General features: G+C 43.0%; 1 protein-coding gene across 7 annotated transcripts in view; it reads right to left on the minus strand.

Moving 5' to 3' along the window:
• Window positions 1-26,503, minus strand: part of KCNIP2 (potassium voltage-gated channel interacting protein 2) — a 326,572-nt gene that overhangs the window by 49,546 nt on the left and 250,523 nt on the right. Inside the window, exon 1 of one of the 7 annotated variants that reach the window (XM_072131239.1) lies at window positions 14,006-14,712. The exons of the other annotated variants lie outside the window; for them this stretch is intronic. Coding sequence (XP_071987340.1) covers window positions 14,006-14,132 — 127 coding nt within the window. The 5' untranslated portion in view covers window positions 14,133-14,712. Of the gene's footprint in view, window positions 1-14,005; window positions 14,713-26,503 lie in introns of those variants that run through there. 7 annotated transcript variants of the gene reach the window in all.

Consider the following 26,503-nt stretch of genomic DNA (forward strand, 5'->3'; position numbering starts at 1 on the left):
TGGCCTGATCTCCGCTCTGACACCCACCCGCCCTGTTCCCTGCTCTGACACCCCCACGGCCTGATCTCCGCTCTGATATGGCCAAAGTGGCGTGATGGGGAGAAAATGTTGCAATTCCGTAGCGATGAGATTTACATTTCTTGAAAATCTCCACATTCCCACCAGTTTCGGGGGTTCCCCACACCGCATGCCACTTTGGATGTGTTGGGGAGCAGGCAGGGGTGTGAGCTCCCCAGGATACTGCACTTACTACGGTCTCCACCGGTTTCTATAGCGAAACCTCTGCCAGGACTGACCTAGTGCAGATTACACCTGGATCTACTAAGAGGCCGGAGCCTCTACCCACAGATAAATGAAATCCAAAAGATGGGTCATCCCGTTCTGCCAGGTGTTCACCCCCAACTCCTCTCTATGGGGGAAAGGAGTGAATGGGGGGGGGGGGGCAGTGGCAGATAAAATAGAACTTTTATTATTGATATTGACCCCTGTCTGTTTTCTAAGCAGGCGTTCTCGATTGAGGCAATATAGGAGGGTACGGTATAAAGGTCACATTATTATTGGTCTGTCTGGCTTACGTTACTTTTGGGATGAGTAAAAGGCTTAATATAATAGCGTTGGCAGGAATAACTTGTAGCACAATGACTGATGTTCTGTTTTGTGTGTTGAAACAGTATTCATACAATGTTGCATTGTGTTTCCACTCTGCACATACATTGTAGCTGAGTGGTCATGATGTTTATTGTTTTCTATTTGTTTTGTGCACATAGTTAGATGGTAACATGTTGCCTTTATACTAGCAGAGCTCCGCTATCATTAGCAATGAGCCGGCACAGGCCTATTGAGCGCTACAGTACTGAGTCCAGTAATCTGGATCCTACGACCGGACTCATTGTTCCCATCATCCTTCCTTCTTATTCCATTGTTTCCTATTATGTTTCCCTCTGATCCATTGTTTCCCATTATCCTTCCTCCTCATCTATTGTTTTCCACTTTCCTTCCTTCTCTTCCATTGTTTCCCATCATCCTTCCTTCTCGTGGATATGACAATCAGCCAGCAAGTGCAATGTGGGCAGGACAGAGGATAAAATTTCCAATCACACGTTAACCGCTAGCATTTGGTGGTGGCTCCACTGGGGACCTGCAGTGCTCATAGGTGCCTGGCCCCGCCCCCTCTGCACTTGAGAGCTTTATGGGTTTGGGGTCCTAATTGTATGGACCTGCTCTTACTAAAGGTCTCTACACGGCACTGTTATTGGTTGTGGAGGAATGGTGAGTTATGGTGACCGGGACCATAGTGCAGCGTGTAAGGTGGGAGATGCGTCTATGTATCAGGCCAGGAACTTTTCAGTCCAGATTAGTCCAGTCGATTTTCCCCTTTAAGAGGCAAAAACCTCTTTTTTGAAATTTTGATACTCACTAAAATATCTCTCAGTACTATAAATCCACATGTCCCTATGATATCATTAAGTTGCCCGAGGACAGGAGCAGGAAGTGTTGTCATAGGCACATTTCAAAGAAAAATAGTGTCCATGTAAAAGTTGTGCTACTTCCCCTTTAAATGAAATCCTCTGGGTGATGTTATACAATGACACAGATGACTGCACCCATAGAGCTGATGCAGCCGGGAGCTCAGACACCGGAGCCCAGCGCCAGCTCTCTAGTTAAATGTTTCATTTACATCCGGAAACGTTAGAAGCCGAAGGTTTGGGGTAGAGGCGCTGGTCATCGGCGGTAAATAATACAGCGAGAAAACGTATCCCTGGAATCAGAATACAGGAGTCACCATTCCTAGAATAGAGATTGTATGAAGAGCCGGAAACAGGGGCTGTACTGTGACATCACTGTGTGTAATATCCCTGTACTGTGACATCACTGTGTGTATTATCCCTGTACTGTGACATCACTGTGTGTATTATCCCTGTACTGTGACATCACTGTGTGTATTATCCCTGTACTGTGACATCACTGTGTGTAATATCCCTGTACTGTGACATCACTGTGTGTATTATCCCTGTACTGTGACATCACTGTGTGTATTATCCCTGTACTGTGACATCACTGTGTGTATTATCCCTGTACTGTGACGTCACTGTGTGTATTATCCCTGTACTGTGACGTCACTGTGTGTATTATCCCTGTACTGTGACGTCACTGTGTGTATTATCCCTGTGCTGTGACGTCACTGTGTGTATTATCCCTGTACTGTGACATCACTGTGTGTATTATCCCTGTACTGTGACGTCACTGTGTGTATTATCCCTGTACTGTGACATCACTGTGTGTATTATCTCTGTACTGTGACGTCACTGTGTGTATTATGCCTGTACTGTGACATCACTGTGTGTATTATCTCTGTACTGTGACATCACTGTGTGTATTATCCTTGTACTGTGACGTCACTGTGTGTATTATGCCTGTGCTGTGACATCACTGTGTGTATTATCCCTGTACTGTGACATCACTGTGTGTATTATCTCTGTACTGTGACGTCACTGTGTGTATTATCTCTGTACTGTGACATCACTGTGTGTATGATCCCCTGTACTGTGACATCACTGTGTGTATTATCCCTGTACTGTGACATCACTATGTGTATTATCTCTGTACTGTGACATCACTGTGTGTATTATCCTGTACTGTGACATCACTGTGTGTATTATCCCTGTACTGTGACATCACTGTGTGTATTATCTCTGTACTGTGACATCACTGTGTGTATTATCCCTGTACTGTGACGTCACTGTGTGTATTATCCCTGTACTGTGACGTCACTGTGTGTATTATCCCTGTACTGTGACGTCACTGTGTTTATTATCCCTGTACTGTGACGTCACTGTGTGTATTATCCCTGTACTGTGACGTCACTGTGTGTATTATCCCTGTGCTGTGACGTCACTGTGTGTATTATCCCTGTGCTGTGACATCACTGTGTGTATTATCCCTGTACTGTGACATCACTGTGTGTATTATCTCTGTACTGTGACGTCACTGTGTGTATTATCCTGTACTGTGACATCACTGTGTGTATTATCTCTGTACTGTGACATCACTGTGTATATTATCTCTGTACTGTGACATCGCTGTGTGTATTATCCCTGTACTGTGACATCGCTGTGTGTATTATCCCTGTACTGTGACATCGCTGTGTGTATTATCCCTGTACTGTGACATCGCTGTGTGTATTATCCCTGTACTGTGACATCACTGTGTGTATTATCTCTGTACTGTGACATCACTGTGTGTATTATCCCTGTACTGTGACATCACTGTGTGTATTATCCCTGTACTGTGACATCACTGTGTGTATTATCCCTGTACTGTGACGTCACTGTGTGTATTATCCCTGTGCTGTGACGTCACTGTGTGTATTATCCCTGTGCTGTGACGTCACTGTGTGTATTATCCCTGTACTGTGACATCACTGTGTGTATTATCCCTGTACTGTGACATCACTGTGTGTATTATCCCTGTACTGTGACATCACTGTGTGTATTATCCCTGTACTGTGACATCACTGTGTGTATTATCCCTGTACTGTGGCATCGCTGTGTGTATTATCCCTGTGCTGTGACGTCACTGTATGTATTATCCCTGTGCTGTGACGTCACTGTGTGTATTATCCCTGTGCTGTGACGTCACTGTGTGTATTATCCCTGTACTGTGACATCACTGTGTGTATTATCTCTGTACTGTGACATCACTGTGTGTATTATCCCTGTACTGTGACATCACTGTGTATATTATCTCTGTACTGTGACATCACTGTGTGTATTATCCTTGTACTGTGACGTCACTGTGTGTATTATGCCTGTGCTGTGACATCACTGTGTGTATTATCCCTGTACTGTGACATCACTGTGTGTATTATCTCTGTACTGTGACGTCACTGTGTGTATTATCTCTGTACTGTGACATCACTGTGTGTATGATCCCCTGTACTGTGACATCACTGTGTGTATTATCCCTGTACTGTGACATCACTATGTGTATTATCTCTGTACTGTGACATCACTGTGTGTATTATCCTGTACTGTGACATCACTGTGTGTATTATCCCTGTACTGTGACATCACTGTGTGTATTATCTCTGTACTGTGACATCACTGTGTGTATTATCCCTGTACTGTGACGTCACTGTGTGTATTATCCCTGTACTGTGACGTCACTGTGTTTATTATCCCTGTACTGTGACGTCACTGTGTGTATTATCCCTGTGCTGTGACGTCACTGTGTGTATTATCCCTGTGCTGTGACGTCACTGTGTGTATTATCCCTGTGCTGTGACATCACTGTGTGTATTATCCCTGTACTGTGACATCACTGTGTGTATTATCTCTGTACTGTGACGTCACTGTGTGTATTATCCTGTACTGTGACATCACTGTGTGTATTATCTCTGTACTGTGACATCACTGTGTATATTATCTCTGTACTGTGACATCACTGTGTGTATTATCCCTGTACTGTGACATCACTGTGTGTATTATCCCTGTACTGTGACATCGCTGTGTGTATTATCCCTGTACTGTGACATCACTGTGTGTATTATCTCTGTACTGTGACATCACTGTGTGTATTATCCCTGTACTGTGACATCACTGTGTGTATTATCCCTGTACTGTGACATCACTGTGTGTATTATCCCTGTACTGTGACGTCACTGTGTGTATTATCCCTGTACTGTGACGTCACTGTATGTATTATCCCTGTGCTGTGACGTCACTGTGTGTATTATCCCTGTGCTGTGACGTCACTGTGTGTATTATCCCTGTACTGTGACATCACTGTGTGTATTATCCCTGTACTGTGACATCACTGTGTGTATTATCCCTGTACTGTGACGTCACTGTGTGTATTATCCCTGTGCTGTGACGTCACTGTGTGTATTATCCCTGTGCTGTGACGTCACTGTGTGTATTATCCCTGTACTGTGACATCACTGTGTGTATTATCCCTGTACTGTGACATCACTGTGTGTATTATCTCTGTACTGTGACATCACTGTGTGTATTATCCCTGTACTGTGACATCACTGTGTGTATTATCTCTGTACTGTGACATCACTGTGTGTATTATCCCTGTACTGTGACATCGCTGTGTGTATTATCCCTGTACTGTGACATCGCTGTGTGTATTATCCCTGTACTGTGACATCACTGTGTGTATTATCCCTGTACTGTGACATCGCTGTGTGTATTATCCCTGTACTGTGACATCGCTGTGTGTATTATCCCTGTACTGTGACATCACTGTGTGTATTATCCCTATACTGTGACATCACTGTGTGTATTATCCCTGTACTGTGACATCACTGTGTGTATTATCCCTGTACTGTGACATCACTGTGTGTATTATCCCTGTACTGTGACATCACTGTGTGTATTATCCCTGTACTGTGACATCACTGTGTGTATTATCCCTGTACTGTGACATCACTGTGTGTATTATCCCTGTGCTGTGACGTCACTGTGTGTATTATCCCTGTGCTGTGACGTCACTGTGTGTATTATCCCTGTGCTGTGACGTCACTGTGTGTATTATCCCTGTGCTGTGACGTCACTGTGTGTATTATCCCTGTACTGTGACATCACTGTGTGTATTATCTCTGTACTGTGACATCACTGTGTGTATTATCCCTGTACTGTGACATCACTGTGTATATTATCTCTGTACTGTGACATCACTGTGTGTATTATCCCTGTACTGTGACATCACTGTGTGTATTATCCCTGTACTGTGACATCGCTGTGTGTATTATCCCTGTACTGTGACATCGCTGTGTGTATTATCCCTGTACTGTGACATCGCTGTGTGTATTATCCCTGTACTGTGACATCGCTGTGTGTATTATCCCTGTACTGTGACATCGCTGTGTGTATTATCCCTGTACTGTGACATCACTGTGTGTATTATCCCTATACTGTGACATCACTGTGTGTATTATCCCTGTACTGTGACATCACTGTGTGTATTATCCCTGTACTGTGACATCACTGTGTGTATTATCCCTGTACTGTGACATCACTGTGTGTATTATCCCTGTACTGTGACATCACTGTGTGTATTATCTTTGTACTGTGACATCACTGTGTGTATTATCCCTGTACTGTGACATCATTGTGTGTATTATCCCTGTACTGTGACATCACTGTGTGTATTATCCCTGTACTGTGACATCACTGTGTGTATTATCCCTGTACTGTGACATCACTGTGTGTATTATCCCTGTACTGTGACATCACTGTGTGTATTATCTCTGTACTGTGACATCACTGTGTGTATTATCTCTGTACTGTGACATCACTGTGTGTATTATCTCTGTACTGTGACATCACTGTGTGTATTATCTCTGTACTGTGACATCATTGTGTGTATTATCCCTGTACTGTGACATCACTGTATTATCCCTGTACTGTGACATCACTGTGTGTATTACCCTGTACTGTGACATCACTGTGTGTATTATCCCTGTACTGTGACATCGCTGTGTGTATTATCTCTGTACTGTGACATCGCTGTGTGTATTATCCCTGTACTGTGACATCGCTGTGTGTATTATCCCTGTACTGTGACATCACTGTGTGTATTATCTCTGTACTGTGACATCGCTGTGTGTATTATCCCTGTACTGTGACATCACTGTGTGTATTATCCCTGTACTGTGACATCACTGTGTGTATTATCCCTGTACTGTGACATCACTGTGTGTATTATCTCTGTACTGTGCTATCACTGTGTGTATTATCCCTGTACTGTGACATCACTGTGTGTATTATCCCTGTACTGTGACATCACTGTGTGTATTATCTTTGTTCTGTGACATCACTGTGTGTATTATCCCTGTACTGTGCTATCACTGTGTGTATTATCTCTGTACTGTGACATCACTGTGTGTATTATCCTGTACTGTGACATCACTGTGTGTATTATCCCTGTACTGTGACATCACTGTGTGTATTATCCCTGTACAGTGACATCACTGTGTGTATTATCCCTGTACTGTGACATCACTGTGTGTATTATCCCTGTACAGTGACATCACTGTGTGTATTATCCCTGTACTGTGACATCACTGTGTGTATTATCCCTGTACTGTGACATCACTGTGTGTATTATCTCTGTACTGTGACATCACTGTGTGTATTATCCCTGTACTGTGACATCACTGTGTGTATTATCCCTGTACTGTGACATCACTGTGTGTATTATCTCTGTACTGTGACATCCCTGTGTGTATTATCCCTGTACTGTGACATCACTGTGTGTATTATCTCTGTACTGTGACATCCCTGTGTGTATTATCCCTGTACTGTGACATCGCTGTGTGTAATACCCCTGTACTGTGACATCACTGTGTGTATGATCCCTGTACTGTGACATCACTGTGTATTATCCCTGTACTGTGACATCACTGTGTGTATTATCCCTGTACTGTGACATCACTGTGTGTATTATCCCTGTACTGTGACATCACTGTGTGTATTATCCCTGTACTGTGACATCACTGTGTGTATTATCCCTGTACTGTGACATCACTGTGTGTATTATCTCTGTACTGTGACATCACTGTGTGTATTATCCCTGTACTGTGACATCACTGTGTGTATTATCCCTGTACTGTGACATCACTGTGTGTATTATCTCTGTACTGTGACATCCCTGTGTGTATTATCCCTGTACTGTGACATCACTGTGTGTATTATCTCTGTACTGTGACATCCCTGTGTGTATTATCCCTGTACTGTGACATCGCTGTGTGTAATACCCCTGTACTGTGACATCACTGTGTGTATGATCCCTGTACTGTGACATCACTGTGTATTATCCCTGTACTGTGACATCACTGTGTGTATTATCCCTGTACTGTGACATCACTGTGTGTATTATCCCTGTACTGTGACATCACTGTGTGTATTATCTCTGTACTGTGACATCCCTGTGTGTATTATCCCTGTACTGTGACATCACTGTGTGTATTATCTCTGTACTGTGACATCCCTGTGTGTATTATCCCTGTACTGTGACATCACTGTGTGTATTATCCCTGTACTGTGACATCACTGTGTGTATTATCCCTGTACTGTGACATCACTGTGTGTATTATCTCTGTACTGTGACATCCCTGTGTGTATTATCCCTGTACTGTGACATCGCTGTGTGTATTACCCCTGTACTGTGACATCACTGTGTGGATTATCCCTGTACTGTGACATCACTGTGTGTATTATCTCTGTACTGTGACATCACTGTGTGTATTATCCTTGTACTGTGACATCACTGTGTGTATTATCCCTGTACTGTGACATTGCTGTGTGTATTATCCCTGTACTGTGACATCACTGTGTGTATTATCCCTGTACTGTGACATCACTGTGTGTATTATCTCTGTACTGTGACATCACTGTGTGTATTATCCCTGTACTGTGACATCACTGTGTGTATTATCCCTGTACTGTGACATCACTGTGTGTATTATCCCTGTACTGTGACATCACTGTGTGTATTATCCCTGTACTGTGACATCACTGTGTGTATTATCCCTGTACTGTGACATCACTGTGTGTATTATCCCTGTACTGTGACATCACTGTGCGTATTATCCCTGTACTGTGACATCACTGTGTGTATTATCTCTGTACTGTGACATCACTGTGTGTATTATCCCTGTACTGTGACATCACTGTGTGTATTATCCCCGTACTGTGACATCGGATTATTTCCCAGTTTTTCTAGATGTTTGATATCCACCTATTTGCCAGATCACATTGGGAATTATAGTGTTAAATGCGTTTTTGGTGAAAATTCCAAAATTATACAAATGTTTTTTTTGCTGATTAACACGACTTATAATAAACCACAATCTGCTAATGAATTCTTACATCTCTTCTCACATCAGTGATGTTCCAGTAACTTTATCCATGAGCCGAGAACATCGGGCCCCTGCATGGTATTTATAGGGGGCCCCTCCCTTCATATTCTTTTATATAACAAGATGGAATAGAAGGAACAATCCATTACATCCTATAAATAACGTTTATTGTTCCTTTAACTGTAAATTAAATTTCTGCATTTCCTATAAATTACCTGAAGCAAAGGCTGAAAAACCAAATCTTGGAAAGAAGTTTCATAAAACAACTTTTCCAAGACCTTCAGATCATTCAGACCTGGATTACTGGGGGTCTCAGCAGATGGACCTGGATTACTGGGGGGGGGGGGGTCAAATCATTCAGACCTGGAATACTGGGGGTAGGGGGAAGGGTGTGATATCATTCAGACCTGGATTATTGGGGGTCCCACCATTCAGACCTGGATTACTGGGGATCTCAGCAGTCAGACCTTGATTACCTGGGGTCCTAGGGTTCATACCTGGATTACTGGGGGTCCCAGCATTCAGACCTGGATTTTTGGAAGTCCCAGCATTCTGACCTGGCCTACAGGGGGTTCCAGCAGGTAGACCTGGATTATTGGGGGTCCCACCATTCAGACCTGGATTACTGGGGGTCCCAGCATTCAGACCTGGATTACTGGGGGTCCCAGCATTCATACCTGGATTACTGGGGGTCCCAGCAGTCAGACCTGGATTACTGGGGGTCCCAGCAGTCAGACCTGGATTACTGGGGGTCCCAGCAGTCAGACCTGGATTACTGGGGGTCCCAGCATTCAGACCTGGATTATTGTGGGTCCCAGCATTCAGACCTGGATTACTGGGGGTCCCAGCATTCAGACCTGGATTACTGGGGGTCTCAGCAGATGGACCTGGATTACTGGGGGGGGGTCTAATCATTCAGACCTGGATTACTGGGGGTCCCACCATTCAGACCTGGATTACTGGGGGTTCCAGCAGTCAGACCTTGATTACCTGGGGTCCTAGGGTTCATACCTGGATTACTGGGGGTCCCAGCATTCAGGCCTGGATTACTGGGGGTCCCAGCGTTCAGACCTGGATTATTGGAAGTCCCAGCATTCTGACCTGGCCTACAGGGGGTTCCAGCAGGTAGACCTGGATTATTGGGGGACCCACCATTCAGACCTGGATTACTGGGGTTCCCAGCATTCAGACCTGGATTACTGGGGGTCCCAGCATTCAGACCTGGATTACTGGGGGTCCCAGCATTCAGACCTGGATTACTGGGGGTCCCAGCATTCAGACCTGGATTACTGGGGGTCCCAGCAGTCAGACCTGGATTACTGGGGGTCCCAGCAGTCAGACCTGGATTACTGGGGGTCCCAGCAGTCAGACCTGGATTACTGGGGGTCCCAGCAGTCAGACCTGGATTACTGGGGGTCCCAGCAGTCAGACCTGGATTACTGGGGGTCCCAGCATTCAGACCTGGATTATTGTGGGTCCCAGCATTCAGACCTGGATTACTGGGGGTCCCAGCATTCAGACCTGGATTATTGTGGGTCCCAGCAGTCAGACCTGGATTACTGGGGGGTCCCAGCATTCAGACCTGGATTATTGTGGGTCCCAGCATTCAGACCTGGATTATTGGGGGTCCCAGCATTCAGACCTGGATTACTGGGGGTCCCAGCATTCAGACCTGGATTACTGGGGATCCCAGCATTTAGACCTGGATTACTGGGGATCCCAGCATTTAGACCTGGATTACTGGGGATCCCAGCATTTAGACCTGGCCTACTGGGGGTCCCAGCAGGAAGACCATGATTACTGGGGGTTCCAAAATTCAGGTCATCTTAACTTTTACTTTATCCTGTGCAAAGGGGATACGTTACAGTAGTGGAAAACCCCCTTTAAGAATCAGCAGTGATAGATTTGGATTAAGAGACCCCATCCATTTCTTTGAAGGTGACAAATGTGCATTCGGCATCAGATCTACAATCTCAGCTCTTTCTGGTGCCGAGCGGCCATCATGACTCTGACAGGAGGGGATTTTGTGCTGCATGTGCAGAGAACAAAGGGAATTCAATAGCCAAACCCTCCTCTAACTAAAATAAAACAATAACAACCCCCCCCCCTCCTGAAAAAAACCAAGAATATGGAAGTAGAGGACTTCAATCTAGATATCAACCCCTGTCTTATTCTCATTTGGTATGGTCCACCCAAAGCTCCAAGAGGAAGATAAAGCTGTTTTTTCTTTTTAGCCGGGTATCAGCCAACAGATATCTCTCCAAGACCCTTCTCGTGTCGGGGTGAGGGGTTTGCTTCTATGAACACAAGGTTTGGGATGGGATTGGGACTGTTACCGTGCCCAGTACTTCCCTTTCCCCTCTTTTTAACCATAGACAAGAGTTGAGGCCTCCTTATACACATCAGATAGTTCATCAGTTCCAACAAAGTCAGCAGGTTTGGCCAACATTCAGTTTTTGAATATGTCCCCCCCACCCCCGCACTCAACATGCAGTTAAACCCCAGACCCCTTGCGCTACAGGTGTACCTACCTACTGATATCACTGACCTACATTTGGCCAGTGACGGAAGTCTTGTTCTCTACATGATCCTCCATTCACAGATGGAGTTACAAGAACAGGACATAACAAAAGAAATTTCGAGTCACTTGTAAATAATTCATCAACCACCGAGGCTGGGAATTTCTGTTGAGGATTTACACGACGGAGAGACGAGAAGCTGCTCCGTTCTGAAGACTGATGGCTTCTTCAGTGTCAACAATTGTCAAACCGATTCGGCAGAGCACGATGGGGCTTGTAGTTTTGTAAGAGACAAGGGGAGACCAAGGCTTTGAAGGTTCATGGCTTACAATATATGTCAAAAAATATGTGGATTCAGGGAATTACTACACCCATTGCCAACTTTATGCCAATTTTGGTCCGCATATTTTTTCAGTTTGACCAGTAAATTTGGCTAATACAGAGAACCAACTTCATCCAGTGAATGTCAGGCGCTACATTGGCTTACAAATTCCCAACTGGTTGTGAAGGCAAAACAAGAACCTCCAAAGATTTAGTGTCCAAGCAGCCACGTACAAGCCTTAGGTCACCATGAGTTATGTCAAGAGCAGCTTGGAAGGCATGAAGGACTCCACTGGATTGTGGAGAAGTGGTCATGAGTCATATGAACATGAAATTTGGAAAGGATTTGGGAGTTTGTGGCTCCTTACTAAACAAATGGTTAGGTAAGACCCATGCGATAGCTGGTCAATCTTTTGGGGGTCCATAAAAATATTTTACAATAACTTCACCCTAACCATTCGTCAAACAACTTCGGTGAGAGAGCCCAAGTTTTAAGACATTTTACAATAACTTCACCCTAACACTTCGTCAAAAAACTACGGGGACAGAGCCCAACTTTGTGCCCAAACTTATTAACCATTAACCGTCAAAAATCTTGTATGAGGAGATCAAGCACAGAGTGCAGTAGGACATATTATATACGGTAATTTGGACTATAATTCCCACGTTGTGTACCCTCAAGATCCTCTATTGATTATGGATCAAAGATTCTGGATGTATTCTGAATTATGTGTCTACTATGAGACCTACATGAGATTTGTGACCTCTGAGTAAGTTGCTTTGAGGACTATAAATTAAGGGCTTCCAAGTTGCAGGGTGGTGTATGGACCCATCGATTTAAAGGGTGAGCTATAAAAATTATGATAATCATGGTTTAACCATAAGCCCATAAAATACTAAAGGTGCTATGGACTTGCCAAGGTGTTTGAAGGACTATGAACTGCCAAGGTGCCATTAAGCTATGGACTTAAAGATTCTGGGCAGACACTGGACCCTTAAGAAACTGTTTAGACCATAAACCTTGAAGTTCTGGGGGGTCAATTGACTCTAAACCTATTGGGTTAAATATGGGCATCCATGGTACTGGGTGGACTACAAGTCTTTAAGGCATTGAATAAACTGTGGACCTCCTAAATGCTAGGTGGACTATTGACCTCCAAGGTGTTTAGTTGGCTAGGAAATAGGTGGTTACAGGCTCCAAGATGCTGTGTGCATTCTGGACCCTATGGATGGAGGTAGACAACAAGACCCCAAGGTTCTAAGAGTGCAAGGTGGTCTTTGAAGGTGCTGGGTTTAAAGTGGATTCCAAAGATAATGAGTGGACTATAAACTTCCAAGATGATAGGTGGACTGTGGACCTCCAAGGTGCTGGGTGGTCTATGGACTTGCATGTCATGTAAACTATTAACAAATGAGGCAATAGTTGGCCATTGGCTGCATTCTTCTATGTTTAGTATGGATCATCGGGATTGAGGAAGACAAAGAGTTTCCAATGTGCTAAAAGTGCTGCTTAAACTATAACCTGTAAAGATAATGGGTTGAATATGGACTCCGAAAGTGCTGAGTAGACTATAAACCCCCCTAAGGTGCTGGATGGAGTGGACCTCAAAGACATGAGTTGGATTATAGACATAAAGTGCCGCATCTTGATTCTGACTGCTAACACTACAACATCACCGAACCACTCATGCATCACCAGTCAGTGGCGCTCATCCTCAGGACTAACAATTAAGGAAGCGCCATTCTATGTAGCATTGTCACGGATGCATTTGTAGCACTTACATGTACAGGAAATAGGGCCACACATGAATTATTTAGAGCGATGTTGGGAATATGTGTGAAATGTTGCACGTGGATAATGGGGTATTAGCAGAGAAAGCTCCTTCACTTTCATAATATTTCGTATTTGGGAGTGGTCGCTGAGGATGAAGTAATTACCTTGCGACTCATGAAAAGATAATCGTAGCAGGGTAGCGTTACCCAGCCCGAGGTTTAGACGCGGACTTTAGCTGACACCTGTCTCTTCTAAAGTTTCAGAGTTTCTTCAGCTTAAGTTGCGGCAAAGGAAAAATCTACAGACAACTTAAGTCCGCCTTCCCAACAAAATTAAGCTGTATGTTAGAAAGGTAGGTGACATCGAAGGTGGCTTTACCAACCCAACACGTAGAAGAACATCTAGAAAGGTTTCAGTGTTGGTTGTTCGAAAAACAGATACAACAAAGGACCTCACTAACAAGGATGACCATTAACTCCCCACAAGTAATACCACACCCGCCTCATTGCCCACTTCTCTTACCTTCTTCCGAAAAGTCAATGATCCCCAAAAAGTGCAATAATTTAAGAGAGCTGAAGATTAGGAAGACAATTCCCAGTGTCTGTAGTCCTTCTGACTGCCACTCCTCGTCAAGAAACATATTGGGCATCCTCAAAACACTGAGGGAGGAGGAGGCTAGGCACAGACACCCACACCATCCAAGGTCCACAAAGAAGCAGCTATCTGCCCCCCACTGTATCGACCCTTAGAATAAAGGGTTCACCTTCCCATGGGGTCTCCACAGCTTCCGACTCCATAGACTCAAGCCTTAAATTTTAACCCGTAAAGAGATAAACTATTTAGATGCAAATCCAAGGAGCCTGTGACCTTCTGAGATGCCTCCAGCCCATTGTTGAAGAACTTTTCCTGCTCACCAAGACCTTCTGGTCAGATCTGAGTTTCCTGCAGACGAAGCCTGATATATGTTGTATATCCAACTTTACTCTCCAGGTTTTCCTAAGCCTGTACTGGTAGGATTTTGGGTTTCCAGGTTTTTTCTTCTTTTAGGTGAACCCATTGACTGCTCTTCCCAGTGGCTGAGGTCCGTAGCTTTTCCTTCTCTTCCATACGGAGACTTAAAGTAGGAGAAGAGAAGGTAATTCCCGGCACATCACTTTATGTAGGTTGCAAGTCAGTCAGCCCGCGGAGAGCGCCCAGCCTCTCCTCCCTCCTCTTAGTGCCGGCTTTCTGCTGTAACTGATATGCAAACCTAGTAGTCCCTTTAACAACAGTCTTCGCCGTCTTCTCTTCACATCTTCTCCAGACACTGTTTTTTTATTTAGCGCCGTTCACACTGCGAACTGAGAATCAGCTAATAACTTGGCATGTGCACGCAGCCCTTCTACATCACACCTGTACTCCGCCGAGGAGTGCAAAGCCAAGGCCGTGAAGGCTCTAATTGTTCTTCTAAATTTAGACCAACAAGTCATCTGAAAGCAAAGCACTTGTTGATCAAGTGCCGAGGAGCATGGGAAACTATTACTGGTGTAAAGGGTCAGTCCTATGGGGGTTATCCAGACTTACAAAATAGGGACTGCGTTATTATTCCTCTTATTGCAGTTCATCCAGTAGTGGATTGTGATACAGGCAGTTTGGGTGGTAGCCCAGGGCCCAAGTCTTCTGGGGGCCCGTGGTCACCCAAACCACCCACCAAATTTTATACTCAGAAGAGCCTTCAACCATGAAATCCTCATACATCTATTCCTGCTCTCCATAAACATGTACACAAAAACCTTTTCAGGATCTTCTAAGGCCCTCCAAAGGTCCTGAAACTACAGATTGAAAGCAGCAGAAGGGACACATCCTCCATTCTCTAAAAATCTGATTCTAGTACCAAATGTGGGAAGTGATTCCGGACTTGTAGGGGCCACAATATTCATACAGCCCAGGGCCCGCCTTTTCACATGCTGAACAACTCCTTAAGAGCCTCTTTAAAGACCCGTCACCTAATGTCACGTGACATACATCATGTGACTGCCACTCCGCCCCTGAGTAATCTGGTGTTTATTTCATAAAAATCCGTCCACCCATTCAAAAGATATGACCCCTGGAAGTTTCTTTGAGAGTCAGCTCATATTAGACAATATTTTATGTTCCCTGGGGGCGGGTCTATAAAAGGATACTGCCCCCTTGGTTATTAAAACCTAGTGCTCATATAAACTACTGGGGGCCATATCCCTTGAATGGGTGGACGAATCTTTAAAAAACGTACACCAAATTGATCAGGGGGTTAGTGGCAATCCGGTAAAAAGTGTCTTTATGCAATTTATCTTTAGTGATAAATTCCCTTTAGGCAGGTTATTTCTGACAGAGGAGCTACACCCCCAACTGATATCTCATCAAAATGATCACACCCCTTTACCTTGGTTGTCAATTCATGCATTTCTAAGAGGAATAACAGAGGAATGGTACAAAGATATAGTTGTTAGCTCACTGGAATCTGGAACTACTTTTACATTCAGATACATTTTGATCGTGGAAAGAGTTTTCATACATTTTTAAATGTATCATCTCTTCCAATCCTCTCCGCCAATCATCAAAGCTGAAAGTGGTCACATGACACCCCTATCCTTTCTATAATTTACAGTATATCTAAGCATTTAGGCATAGAGTTTCCGAATTCTTGGTTAATATTTGGCTATTAAAAAAAGTTCTGCCTATTGGTTCAGCTTGAGAAGAATTTTTACGTTTCAATACAACCTTGAGGATAGAACCTCCCCTTTAAGACTTGCAAGCCATCCCTTTAAATTAGTTGTCATGTTTTTGTCATTGGCCGTGCAAGGGGGAAGGAAGACCAGCAAAGTTTCCCCCTACCCAACAAAGTAGGGCAATTAGGACCACATAGGACTAATCTTCATCCTCCAAGGCACATGATCTTCTCCCATGGTCCTCCACGTACATAGATCTCAGAGTTCTGCTTGCTGTCAGTGAATGGGGAGAATCTTGTTGACCTCTAGGGGATGCAAACTCCCACTTATTCACCACATTTTAGGATTAGATACTAAAGTATTCAACCAAAACAACCATCAATGATCTAAGAACCTTTAAGTTGATACATTTTATCTACAGTAGATCCAATATGAGCTCCTCACCATTTATCTGGACCGCAGGCAGGATAAGAGCCGATCTATGGATATTTCCATCTCAATGACATCTGCTATGTTAATAACCATAGCCATCAGGATCAAATTGCATCCTAATAAGACATCTCCTGCCGCTTCCACCAGGGCCGCGCTCCATCACCTCCTCACCCGCCCACTCTAAGTGTAAACTAATGAATTTGCTTCCTTTGTTCTCCCATTATGGGGATCTAACTACATGTACATGATAAATGGAACAACAATATGAACCCGTTCCGCCTGTTAAAGGGTTAAATTAATGAGTTCACTGAGAGGCCGGGGGGCCATTACCACGTAGGACGGCTCTAAGTGGAGAAACAAGGTCCGATGTGAAATGTGGCTGCACACGGATCTGCGGCCGTAGAGATTTGCTGCGCTCGGAGCGCCTGTCAGGGGCAACGCAAGGTATTTGCATTCTGCTTTCCAGGCAAAAGCGACAGGTACCAGTCAGCTGGGTATTCATTTACATTTATTTCCTGGATGTGTCTGCACTTCTGTGGGAAACTAGTTATTTGCTGTTTATTCTTAGCGGTGGGGGGGGGGGGGGTAGATGAAGAAAAATTCTATTTTTAGAAAAACAAATGGCCATTTATTACTAGTATTTAAAGGGTTAAATACAATGCTTTTCTGAGGATCTCCACAAATTAGTTAAAGGAATATTCCCAGGAAGATAAGATTCTTAAATATACTCAGGATAACAAAAATAACATATTCTATAATTCACTGGTATTAACAAAAATTCAAACAAAATTCATAGAGTCCAACCTGTCTCTATCAGTTCTGATGTACACAATTTCGGTTGCCCCTGGATCCGACCGTATAGTTTTCTGACTTAGGGTCGGGCAGGGCAGATTCTTGTGATGAATAGCTTCTCCTGTCTGCACGATGCATTGTGATCTCTGCACTCCAGCCCCACCCCTTGCATTCCAAGATGAGCACTGCCTGCTGCCAAGCAACATTGAGGAGACTAAATCTACAAGCTACAAACAGATAAGTTCTTTATAGTAGGGGAAGGAGTTGTAACGGGGCTGATTGTCTATTTGTAGTTGAGATGTAGCAGTGCTGACAGTGTGTCTTTGCATGTTATATCCATGGATCTAATCATCATCCCATCTCTCTTTTTCTATGTGTCAGATACTAGTAGAATCTTTAGAATCTAAATAAAAGTGTAGATAAACCCTGTACCCTGATAATCTAAGCACATTGTCAGCACACTGCATCTCACAGCACTAGAGGGATCATGAAGTGTCTGCTCAGATCTTTATTGTGTAAACATCACCAGGGGATTAAAATTTGAGAAATTTCTTTTATTATGCCTAAATATGATTTCTAAACATTTAACTGCCCCTCCATCAAACACACAATAAATTAATTATTTTGTGAAAAGTCACTTTCTTCTACAAAGTCAACATACTCTTTTTATGCTGCTTTTTCATTGCCTTATACAAGATCAACATCTTCATGCCCTGCCTGACTCTGTTCTCCTCTGAATTTCTATTTAATAAGCTATTTAGCAGTAAAGTTTATTTATAACTACTTTTCACATAATAATGTACATTACTGTCATCATATAGGCAGAACAGTCACTTTCCCCCTCAAAATCAAAATACTTTCCTTTTGCAGCTGTCCATATGATTGCAGTGGTTATGGAGGGCTTGATTTCCATCCTCTTCATTAATTCCTGAATATTTCAGTGTTCACCAACATAATGATATTATTTTTCAGGTCACTTTCTCCTGCAAAATCAGCACAATCCTCTCCCGCTGCTATCAATGCCCTCCACTAAATCAACATCCTCATCCTCTAATTCTCTATTTATGAAACTTTTGGTCTCTAACCTAAAACGTCCTCATTTCTTTGCCCACAACTACTGTACACAAACATCATCAAGTCACTTTCCCCCTCAAAATCAACCTTTTTATTTTTGCTGCCGTCATTGCTGCCACTGTTGTGTTTTATAATCATTCACTTTGGGAATGTTAGAATAGTCCAGTCTTACTCTTGCTAACGCAACAGCATGATTTGGCAGGTCACTTGTTCCTGCAAAATCATCACACTCCTTTCCCTCTGCTGTTATTTTCTTATGATCTTATCGGTTTTACAATTTTATTTTTTGCTATGTTTTTTTCCCAATTCATGTAAGTGAACTTCTCACACGTAGTCCTGACCTCAGTAGGGAGTTGAAGACCTTCTCACACTTCTGCTGTAGGGGCCTCCAAATTATTACGGGCAATGTATCAAGACTACGCCCCGAACCTTTTCATACAACCAAAAGTCAAGGGGGCGTGGCTAGTGCTGTACTACTCCATTACATATGAATGGTTAATCAGGCGAGTATAGAAATATTCACAATAATGTGGCAACATTCCAGCTGCTCCTCATTCATAAATATACATCCATGTGATTATTAGAAGTTTTCTGGAAGTTTCCGCAAAGAGAAGCAACAATTACTCAAGATGTCTGGTATGATCCTTGTATATTTACAGGGAATTTAGCGAAAAAAAAAAAATTGTAAAGCGTCTTGATTAAAATAATCTCAAATTATGTGTATACAGCTCCTATGCAGGGCAATGTGTCCCTATGGTTATGACTACGGTAAAGCGCGGTGTCATATGATCTCCGGTATGTGTGACACCACCTCTCTTCTTTTTTTCATTCTTGATAGACTTTAGACAGTGATACATGCAACAGATAAAAAAATAAATATGAGGGTGGGACCTGACTACAGATGGTTTGTTTGTAGTCTGACACAATGGAAATACATTGCCCTGTAAGGGACAAAAAGCTCCACATTCCATATAGAAGTTCTTCCCAAACTGAATATTATGACTGCGTCCAGTGTTGTCCAGTGTTACAATCAAGACTCTATGGTTTGAGCAGGGGCGGGGGGTGGGGGAAGGGTTGCGCCATTTACCATATAACAGCATATATATATCCATGTCCCCTCATAAGAGACATCACACATAATGGTCCTCTGGTTCCAGCATCTGATGCATAAATTTACACCCCAAGATGTAAGAACTCAATTCACTTAATAATCTTTATAACCTCACATTACCCAATGTGGCCTTAGATGACATAAATATCCCTTTAAACAAGTATCATTCAACTTAAAGGGGTAGCCACTGCTTCTTTAATGATAATCCTAATGATAATCTAGTGGTCAGCTCACTTTTACGGTTCTGGCTCCTGCTGCTGATCACTGGTGATCGCTGAGGAAAGGTTAGTCCCAGCCAAGCAGTTTCCCTGCAGTGGCCACTACAGGTGGATAGTGGTATGACATGCAATCCATTGAAATCACTATATACTGCAATACTTGTTTTTCTGTATTTCCTTGAATGATTGTCCCTTGAAACTACCCCCCGCCCCCTGATAGAAAGTGTCCCATTTAGCCATTTAAAGGAGATGTCACCCTTGTAGCCCCAGTTTGCCTCCTGGCAGATTACAGTCTGAAAATGGAATAATTAAAAAAACATGTTTTTTGAAAGTGAAAATCCTTAATGCATTTTGCCAGAGGAGAAAGCTACGTCTTGCGCTTGTCTGCCTGGCTCAGCGGAGGAGATGTGATAAATGTGGCGACATGGGGGGGGGGTAATAATTAGAATAATGGAGGCTCTCATTTCCTGTTTTGTCCTCTATTACTGAACATATGAGATCATGGAGTCTTTTCTTCTAGGAAATCTGCACTGGTAAATTGGGTAATGGGTCCATCACTGGGTACAGGTCAAAGGGCAAGGGCCAAAGGGCTTTTGAGAAGAGACATCAATCTTACAGAGCAGAGCACCTAATTTTAGCCAAATTGCCCCTCCCATTTATATAGGACACGCCCCCAACCTATGGCTTTGAGTCACACACAGTATATATGACCCCCCCTTTCCTTTCATCCTACCCTAAAATGAATACAGACTAAAGGCTGATGTAGAAATATCGTACCCAGTCCCCTAAATACTGACCCGAGACCAGACCCCCAAAAGTGAAAATAAACTCATACAGACGGTCACTGAAGTAAAGACCACATTCCCTTTAATACTAACCGCAGATCATCCCCCCAAAATGAATGTAGACAGATATGGGGCACCTCGGATATATAGACCCCCAGATCCATAAATGCTGAACTTATAATGAATGTTGACCCCGGGCTAGAACCCCAACTGGTCAAAGGGGTTTTCCAGATTAGTAATATTGATGACTTATCGAATCAGTATCGGAATAGTGGGAGCCTAATACTCAGGACCCCCAGATCAGATCATTCACATGGTCTCTGCCACCAAAATCAACACATAGAGTCCTTAGTACAGCTCCGTTCTGTGTGTGGTGGCTGAACTGGGTTACTGCAGCCCAGGTCCTCATCTGTGCCATATATTAATTCCATATACTATGGATAGGTCATCAATAAACACTTCCCGGAGAACCCCTTTAAAAAAGCAGACCCCCAGACCAGACTCCTAAACACACACACATACACCCTCAGATCCCAGACATTAATACAACCTCATAAATATTCCCTCTAACCCTAAATATAGACCCCAGAAAGATCCAAGGCATAATAATTATATAGAGGCTTCACAAAATCAGGGGCACTTTGAATTTTCTTTTCTGGCCCCCATGGTTACTGAGATATCAGCCCCAGTATCTGACCATTGTAATCCTCTCCACTGTCATAGAGGAGGAGGGGGCGTGTTTTATGTTAAACTTCTCTTACACTGTCCAATCAGTGGCAAAGAGGAGGCAGTGGAGCAGAGGAGGCGTGTGTTATGATAATGTTCTAAGTGTCGAAGTGTAAGAAAAGATTAGCATAACACACGCCCCCTCCTCTGCTCCGGCACCTCCTCTTTGACAGTGGAGAGGATTACAATGGTCAGATTATTAAATCTTTAGCTTTATCTTATTTAGGCTCCTAAAAACTTTCCTTATTTCACAGACTAAAGACCAGTCACCATTCACAACCAGAGCTGCATTCATAATCCTTCTACAACAGTGTACATGTTGAGATGTGGCACCGCTGTATTGCATTGTGGGGGATATAGTTGTCACCAAAACTGTGGCCCATTAGTACAAAACATTCTAACATCCATAATCACTTAATTAAAACAGCAGGGGGCGACGGAGTAGATGTATCTGCAGGAATTAGGATGCAGCTTTGGCTGTGACTAGAGCACAAGGCAGGAGTAATGCTCTGAGGGTTCAGCTTTTTCGGCTGCTCCTATATTATATGTACAGTTGCATAGACTCTGATGATATATGTGGTTTACTATAGTATTTGCTGACGTGTTCCCTTTAAAAAAATCGCTTCTTTCTGCATATTCGGAGGAGTAACATGAGACGCGCCCAGATGTCGCACCGCAGCCATCGCTGAGACTTCTGGTGATAAGACGCCGCCGGGCCGCTGTCCTGCACCAACCGGGCCGCTGTCCTGCACCAACCGGGCCGCTGTCCTGGACCAACCGGGCCGCTGTCCTGCACCAACCGTGCCGCTGTCCTGGACCAACCGGGCCGCTGTCCTGCACCAACCGGGCCGCTGTCCTGCACCAACCGGGCCGCTGTCCTGCACCAACCGGGCCGCTGTCCTGGACCAACCGGGCCGCTGTCCTGCACCAACCGGGCCGCTGTCCTGCACCAACCGGGCCGCTGTCCTGCACCAACCGGGCCGCTGTCCTGGACCAACCAGGCCGCTGTCCTGGACCATTCTTACATTGCTTTCAATGATTTCAAAGATCTGACTACACCAGGCTTATTTGTAGTCTGTTACCATGGACACCTATAGATCTGCATTGAAGTTGGATACACAGAATATTTGGTAATTTTTTTTAGTAAAACATTTTGTAAAAGTTTCTTTACGCTTCAATTTCGGGGTCAGACAACAGGACAGTAAGTAGCTTTTAATCAGAAAGGTTGTGTATACAGCTCCCATGCAGACTCATGTGTCTCTATTGTAACATACCTGAAGTGGTCACTAATGGTATAACTAGAATACATCTGGGGAGTTCGGTATGAGCAGGACTACGAGGTAAGAGCATCAGACTACACAGGATGTGTTTGTTGTCTGTTACCATGGAGACATATAAAGTCTAAAGTTTAGAAGATGTATACACAGAACATTAAGACATATTTAATCCATTCACAAAATGTCATATATACGCTATATACGCCCTCAGGTGCAGATAGCATTTGACTGTGGCACTTAGCAGCCCAGTTCTGGTGCCATGTTAAAGATGATAATCTCCCCTTTAATATTCTCTTTGTAGGTGCCACAGAACTGGTGATCTACACTGTTAAAGGTACAGCTCCCCATTCCCTTGGCACCCAGAAACACAATACTTTCTAAGGAGGAGATTCTCTTCTTTACAATGACACCAGAATTGTGTATCCTGGTGCCAGGGCTCAGACAATTGTAGGTTATATGAATGAAGTCTCGTGGTATTGGGGTCTTGGAATATATTATAGGAGCTCTAAGGCTACAATGGAAGTTTTTAGGTTAGTAATAAGTCTTATAGGATATTCTAGGAGTCTGGTTGGATACATTGAGATCTTTCCATGGAATTTTAGGAGTTTTGGGAGTCCAGGTGTAAGGAGGAATATTTGGGGTCTTTCATATTGTCTACATAAGACAATGGAGGCTCGGAATAAGATGTTATACAGATCCCGGAGAATGGAGGAGACACAATGGAGACGGATGGAGACGTCGCTGTGATTAATGCTTCTCCTCACACTGGAATTTACATAAAGAAAATTATCTGCTGATGGAAGAAGAAGAAGTAGAAGAGGAGAAATTAATCAGATTTTCCTTGGAGGTTGTCCCAGTGATTGTAATGAAATGATATAATTACTATCATCCTGCCCCGACCATTCTATATATACATCCCTCATTGTCTGCTGCCACCTGATACTGGGAGAGGAGAGCGCCCCCCACAGGATGCACCGAAATAACTGAGAAATTACATGTAACTTATCACTCATCTAATCTATTTATTATCTCCTATCTATTTATCTATCTATCTCCTATCTATCTTCTATCTATCTATCTATCTATCTCCTTATCTATCTATCTCCTTATCTATCTATCTATCTATCTATCTATCTATCTATCTATCATCTATCTATCTATCTCCTATCTATCTATCTATCTATCTATCTATCTATCTCCTATCTATCTATCTATCTATCTATCTATCTATCATCTATCTATCTATCTCCTATCTATCTATCTATCTATCTATCTATCTATCTATCTATCTATCTATCTCCTATCTATCTCCTATCTATCTATCTATCTATCTATCTATCTATCTCCTATCTATCTATCTATCTATCTATCTCATATCTATCTCCTATCTATCTCCTATCTATCTATCTCATATCTATCTCCTATCTATCTCCTATCTATCTATCTATCTATCTATCTATCTATCTCCTATCTATCTCCTATCTATCTCCTATCTATCTCCTATCTATCTCATATCTATCTATCTATCTATCTATCTATCTATCTCCTATCTATCTCATATCTATCTATCTATCTATCTATCTTTCTATCTATCTATCTATCTATCTATCTCCTATCTATCTGTCTATCTATCTCCTATCTATCTATCTATCTCTCTATCTCCTATCTATCTATCTATCTCATATCTATCTCATATCTATCTCATATCTATCTCATATCTATCTCATATCTATCTCATATCTATCTCATATCTATCTCCTATCTATCTCCTATCTATCTATCTATCTATCTATCTATCTATCTATCTCCTATCTATCTTCTATCTATCTATCTATCTATCTATCTATCTATCTATCTATCTATCTCTCTCTCTATCTCCTATCTATCTATCTATCTATCTATCTATCTATCTATCTCATATCTATCTCCTATCTATCTCCTATCTATCTCCTATCTATCTCCTATCTATCTATCTATCTATCTATCTATCTATCTATCTATCTATCTATCTATCTATCTATCTCATATCTATCTCCTATCTATCTCCTATCTATCTATCTATCTACCTATCTATCTATCTATCTATCTATTTCATATCTATCTATCTATCTATCTATCTATCTATCTCCTATCTATCTATCTCCTTCCTATCTATCTACCATCTATCTATCTATCTCTCTCTCTCTATCTATCTATCTATCTATCTATCTCTCTATCTATCTCATATCTATCTATCTATCTCTCTATCTATCTCTCTATCTCCTATCTATCTATCTATCTATCTATCTATCTATCTATCTATCTATCTATCTATCTCCTATCTATCTATCTCCTTCCTATCTATCTACCACCTATCTATCTATCTATCTATCTATCTATCTATCTATCTATCACATATCTATCTAAAGCAAAAAATATAAGCAGCACTCCAGACATCCGATTTGGAAAAAAAGTGGTCCTTTTTATTTCATGTGTAGCAGCAGCGACGTTACGGCTTGTATTGAGCCTTTCTCAAGCTTGAGAAGCCCCCCTCACACCCTATGGATTCTTTAGATACAGCCCCCTCACCCCATGAATTCCTTATGTACAGTCTCATGTGGGCCCCCCCCAGCAGCCCTGGGCCCCGGCACTTGCCTAGTTATGCCCAGTGCTGATGCCGGCCCTGGGGTTATAACTCCCCCTGACACTAGCAGGTTATACACATCACATTGTTAAAGTGATGTGCAGTTTCTATTGTTGACCACTAGAGGGCGCGTTCTGCACAAAGATGGAGCCAAACCTAAATCTGTACCTTGTGACATTGTACAGGAGACTGAAGAATAAATACTGACCCTTGTACATGATGAGACCCCCAGAAAATAGCACCCCATGTATATGAGCTCCATTACATGACAAGTCCATAATATCTGAAATCTCTGCACCCTCCTTACACTTTCACTACAATCATATCCAATATGTGTTTTTAATTTCTCCCTATTCCGAGATTCTACTTGCTGCCAGTGAATAGAAACAAGAAACCACATCAAATTTATCAGAGCTGAAGGTTTGGCACAATTTGTCCTCTAATCTGTATTCTGCTTGCTGGCAGTGAATAGAAACTTCAGGGTTCACTGTGTGTCACACTCTTTTCAGTTCGCTACTTGCTGTCAGTGAATAAAAGAAAGTAAAAACCTTGGGCCACATCTCTCTCTCACAGACCAGGCTACATTTGTATTTATTTTCTAGGACCTCTTCTTGCTGTCAGTGTGGTTCATAGAGATGAGGGTTTGCTAAAAGTGTATACTGCTTTCCTGCCATTCCAAGTTCTCTGCTTGCTGTCAGTGAGTATACACCATACACAGTCGTAACACTTCTCAGAGCTGAGGGTTTTCTAGTAGTTCTCGTAGGAATTATTCTAATTTGTTATTGTTGTTCTCATTTCAAGGGCCTTGCTTGCTGACAGTGAATAGAAACGTGTTTTATTTATTACATTTTTTTTGTGTTCTGCACACCCTATACTGCTGAGAGCTGAGGATCTGGTACAATTGCATCCGGTCTAATCAATATTTTATTTGTTAAACAGGAAAAATGTCTCCCAACCAGAACCAAAGCCGAGATGGAAGACAATTTATACTCCGTGCGTTTCCTGCTGGAGGGCGGCACACGAGGGGTTAACTACGCCTGCTTGCGTAAGAATGTCAGACACTGTTGCTATGAGAACGGGGGAATGATATTACTGTCTCTCCATCTGACCTTCCCATGTCATCAGCGCACGCCACTCGCTGGCAGGACGGATAGATAAGAGACGAGCGCCGCTGCCATGTGTACCAGGGGATACGTAGTGTCGTGCTAGCGCCACCATCTGGTCTATGATGTGACTCTGGTGGTCCACAAGCAGGGGTGCACCAGCCAGGAGACAAGTTGAGCCTCTTGCCTCAG

This window comes from Engystomops pustulosus, chromosome 11 (genome assembly GCF_040894005.1).
Source record: "Engystomops pustulosus chromosome 11, aEngPut4.maternal, whole genome shotgun sequence".
Classification (NCBI taxonomy): Eukaryota; Metazoa; Chordata; class Amphibia; order Anura; family Leptodactylidae; genus Engystomops; species Engystomops pustulosus.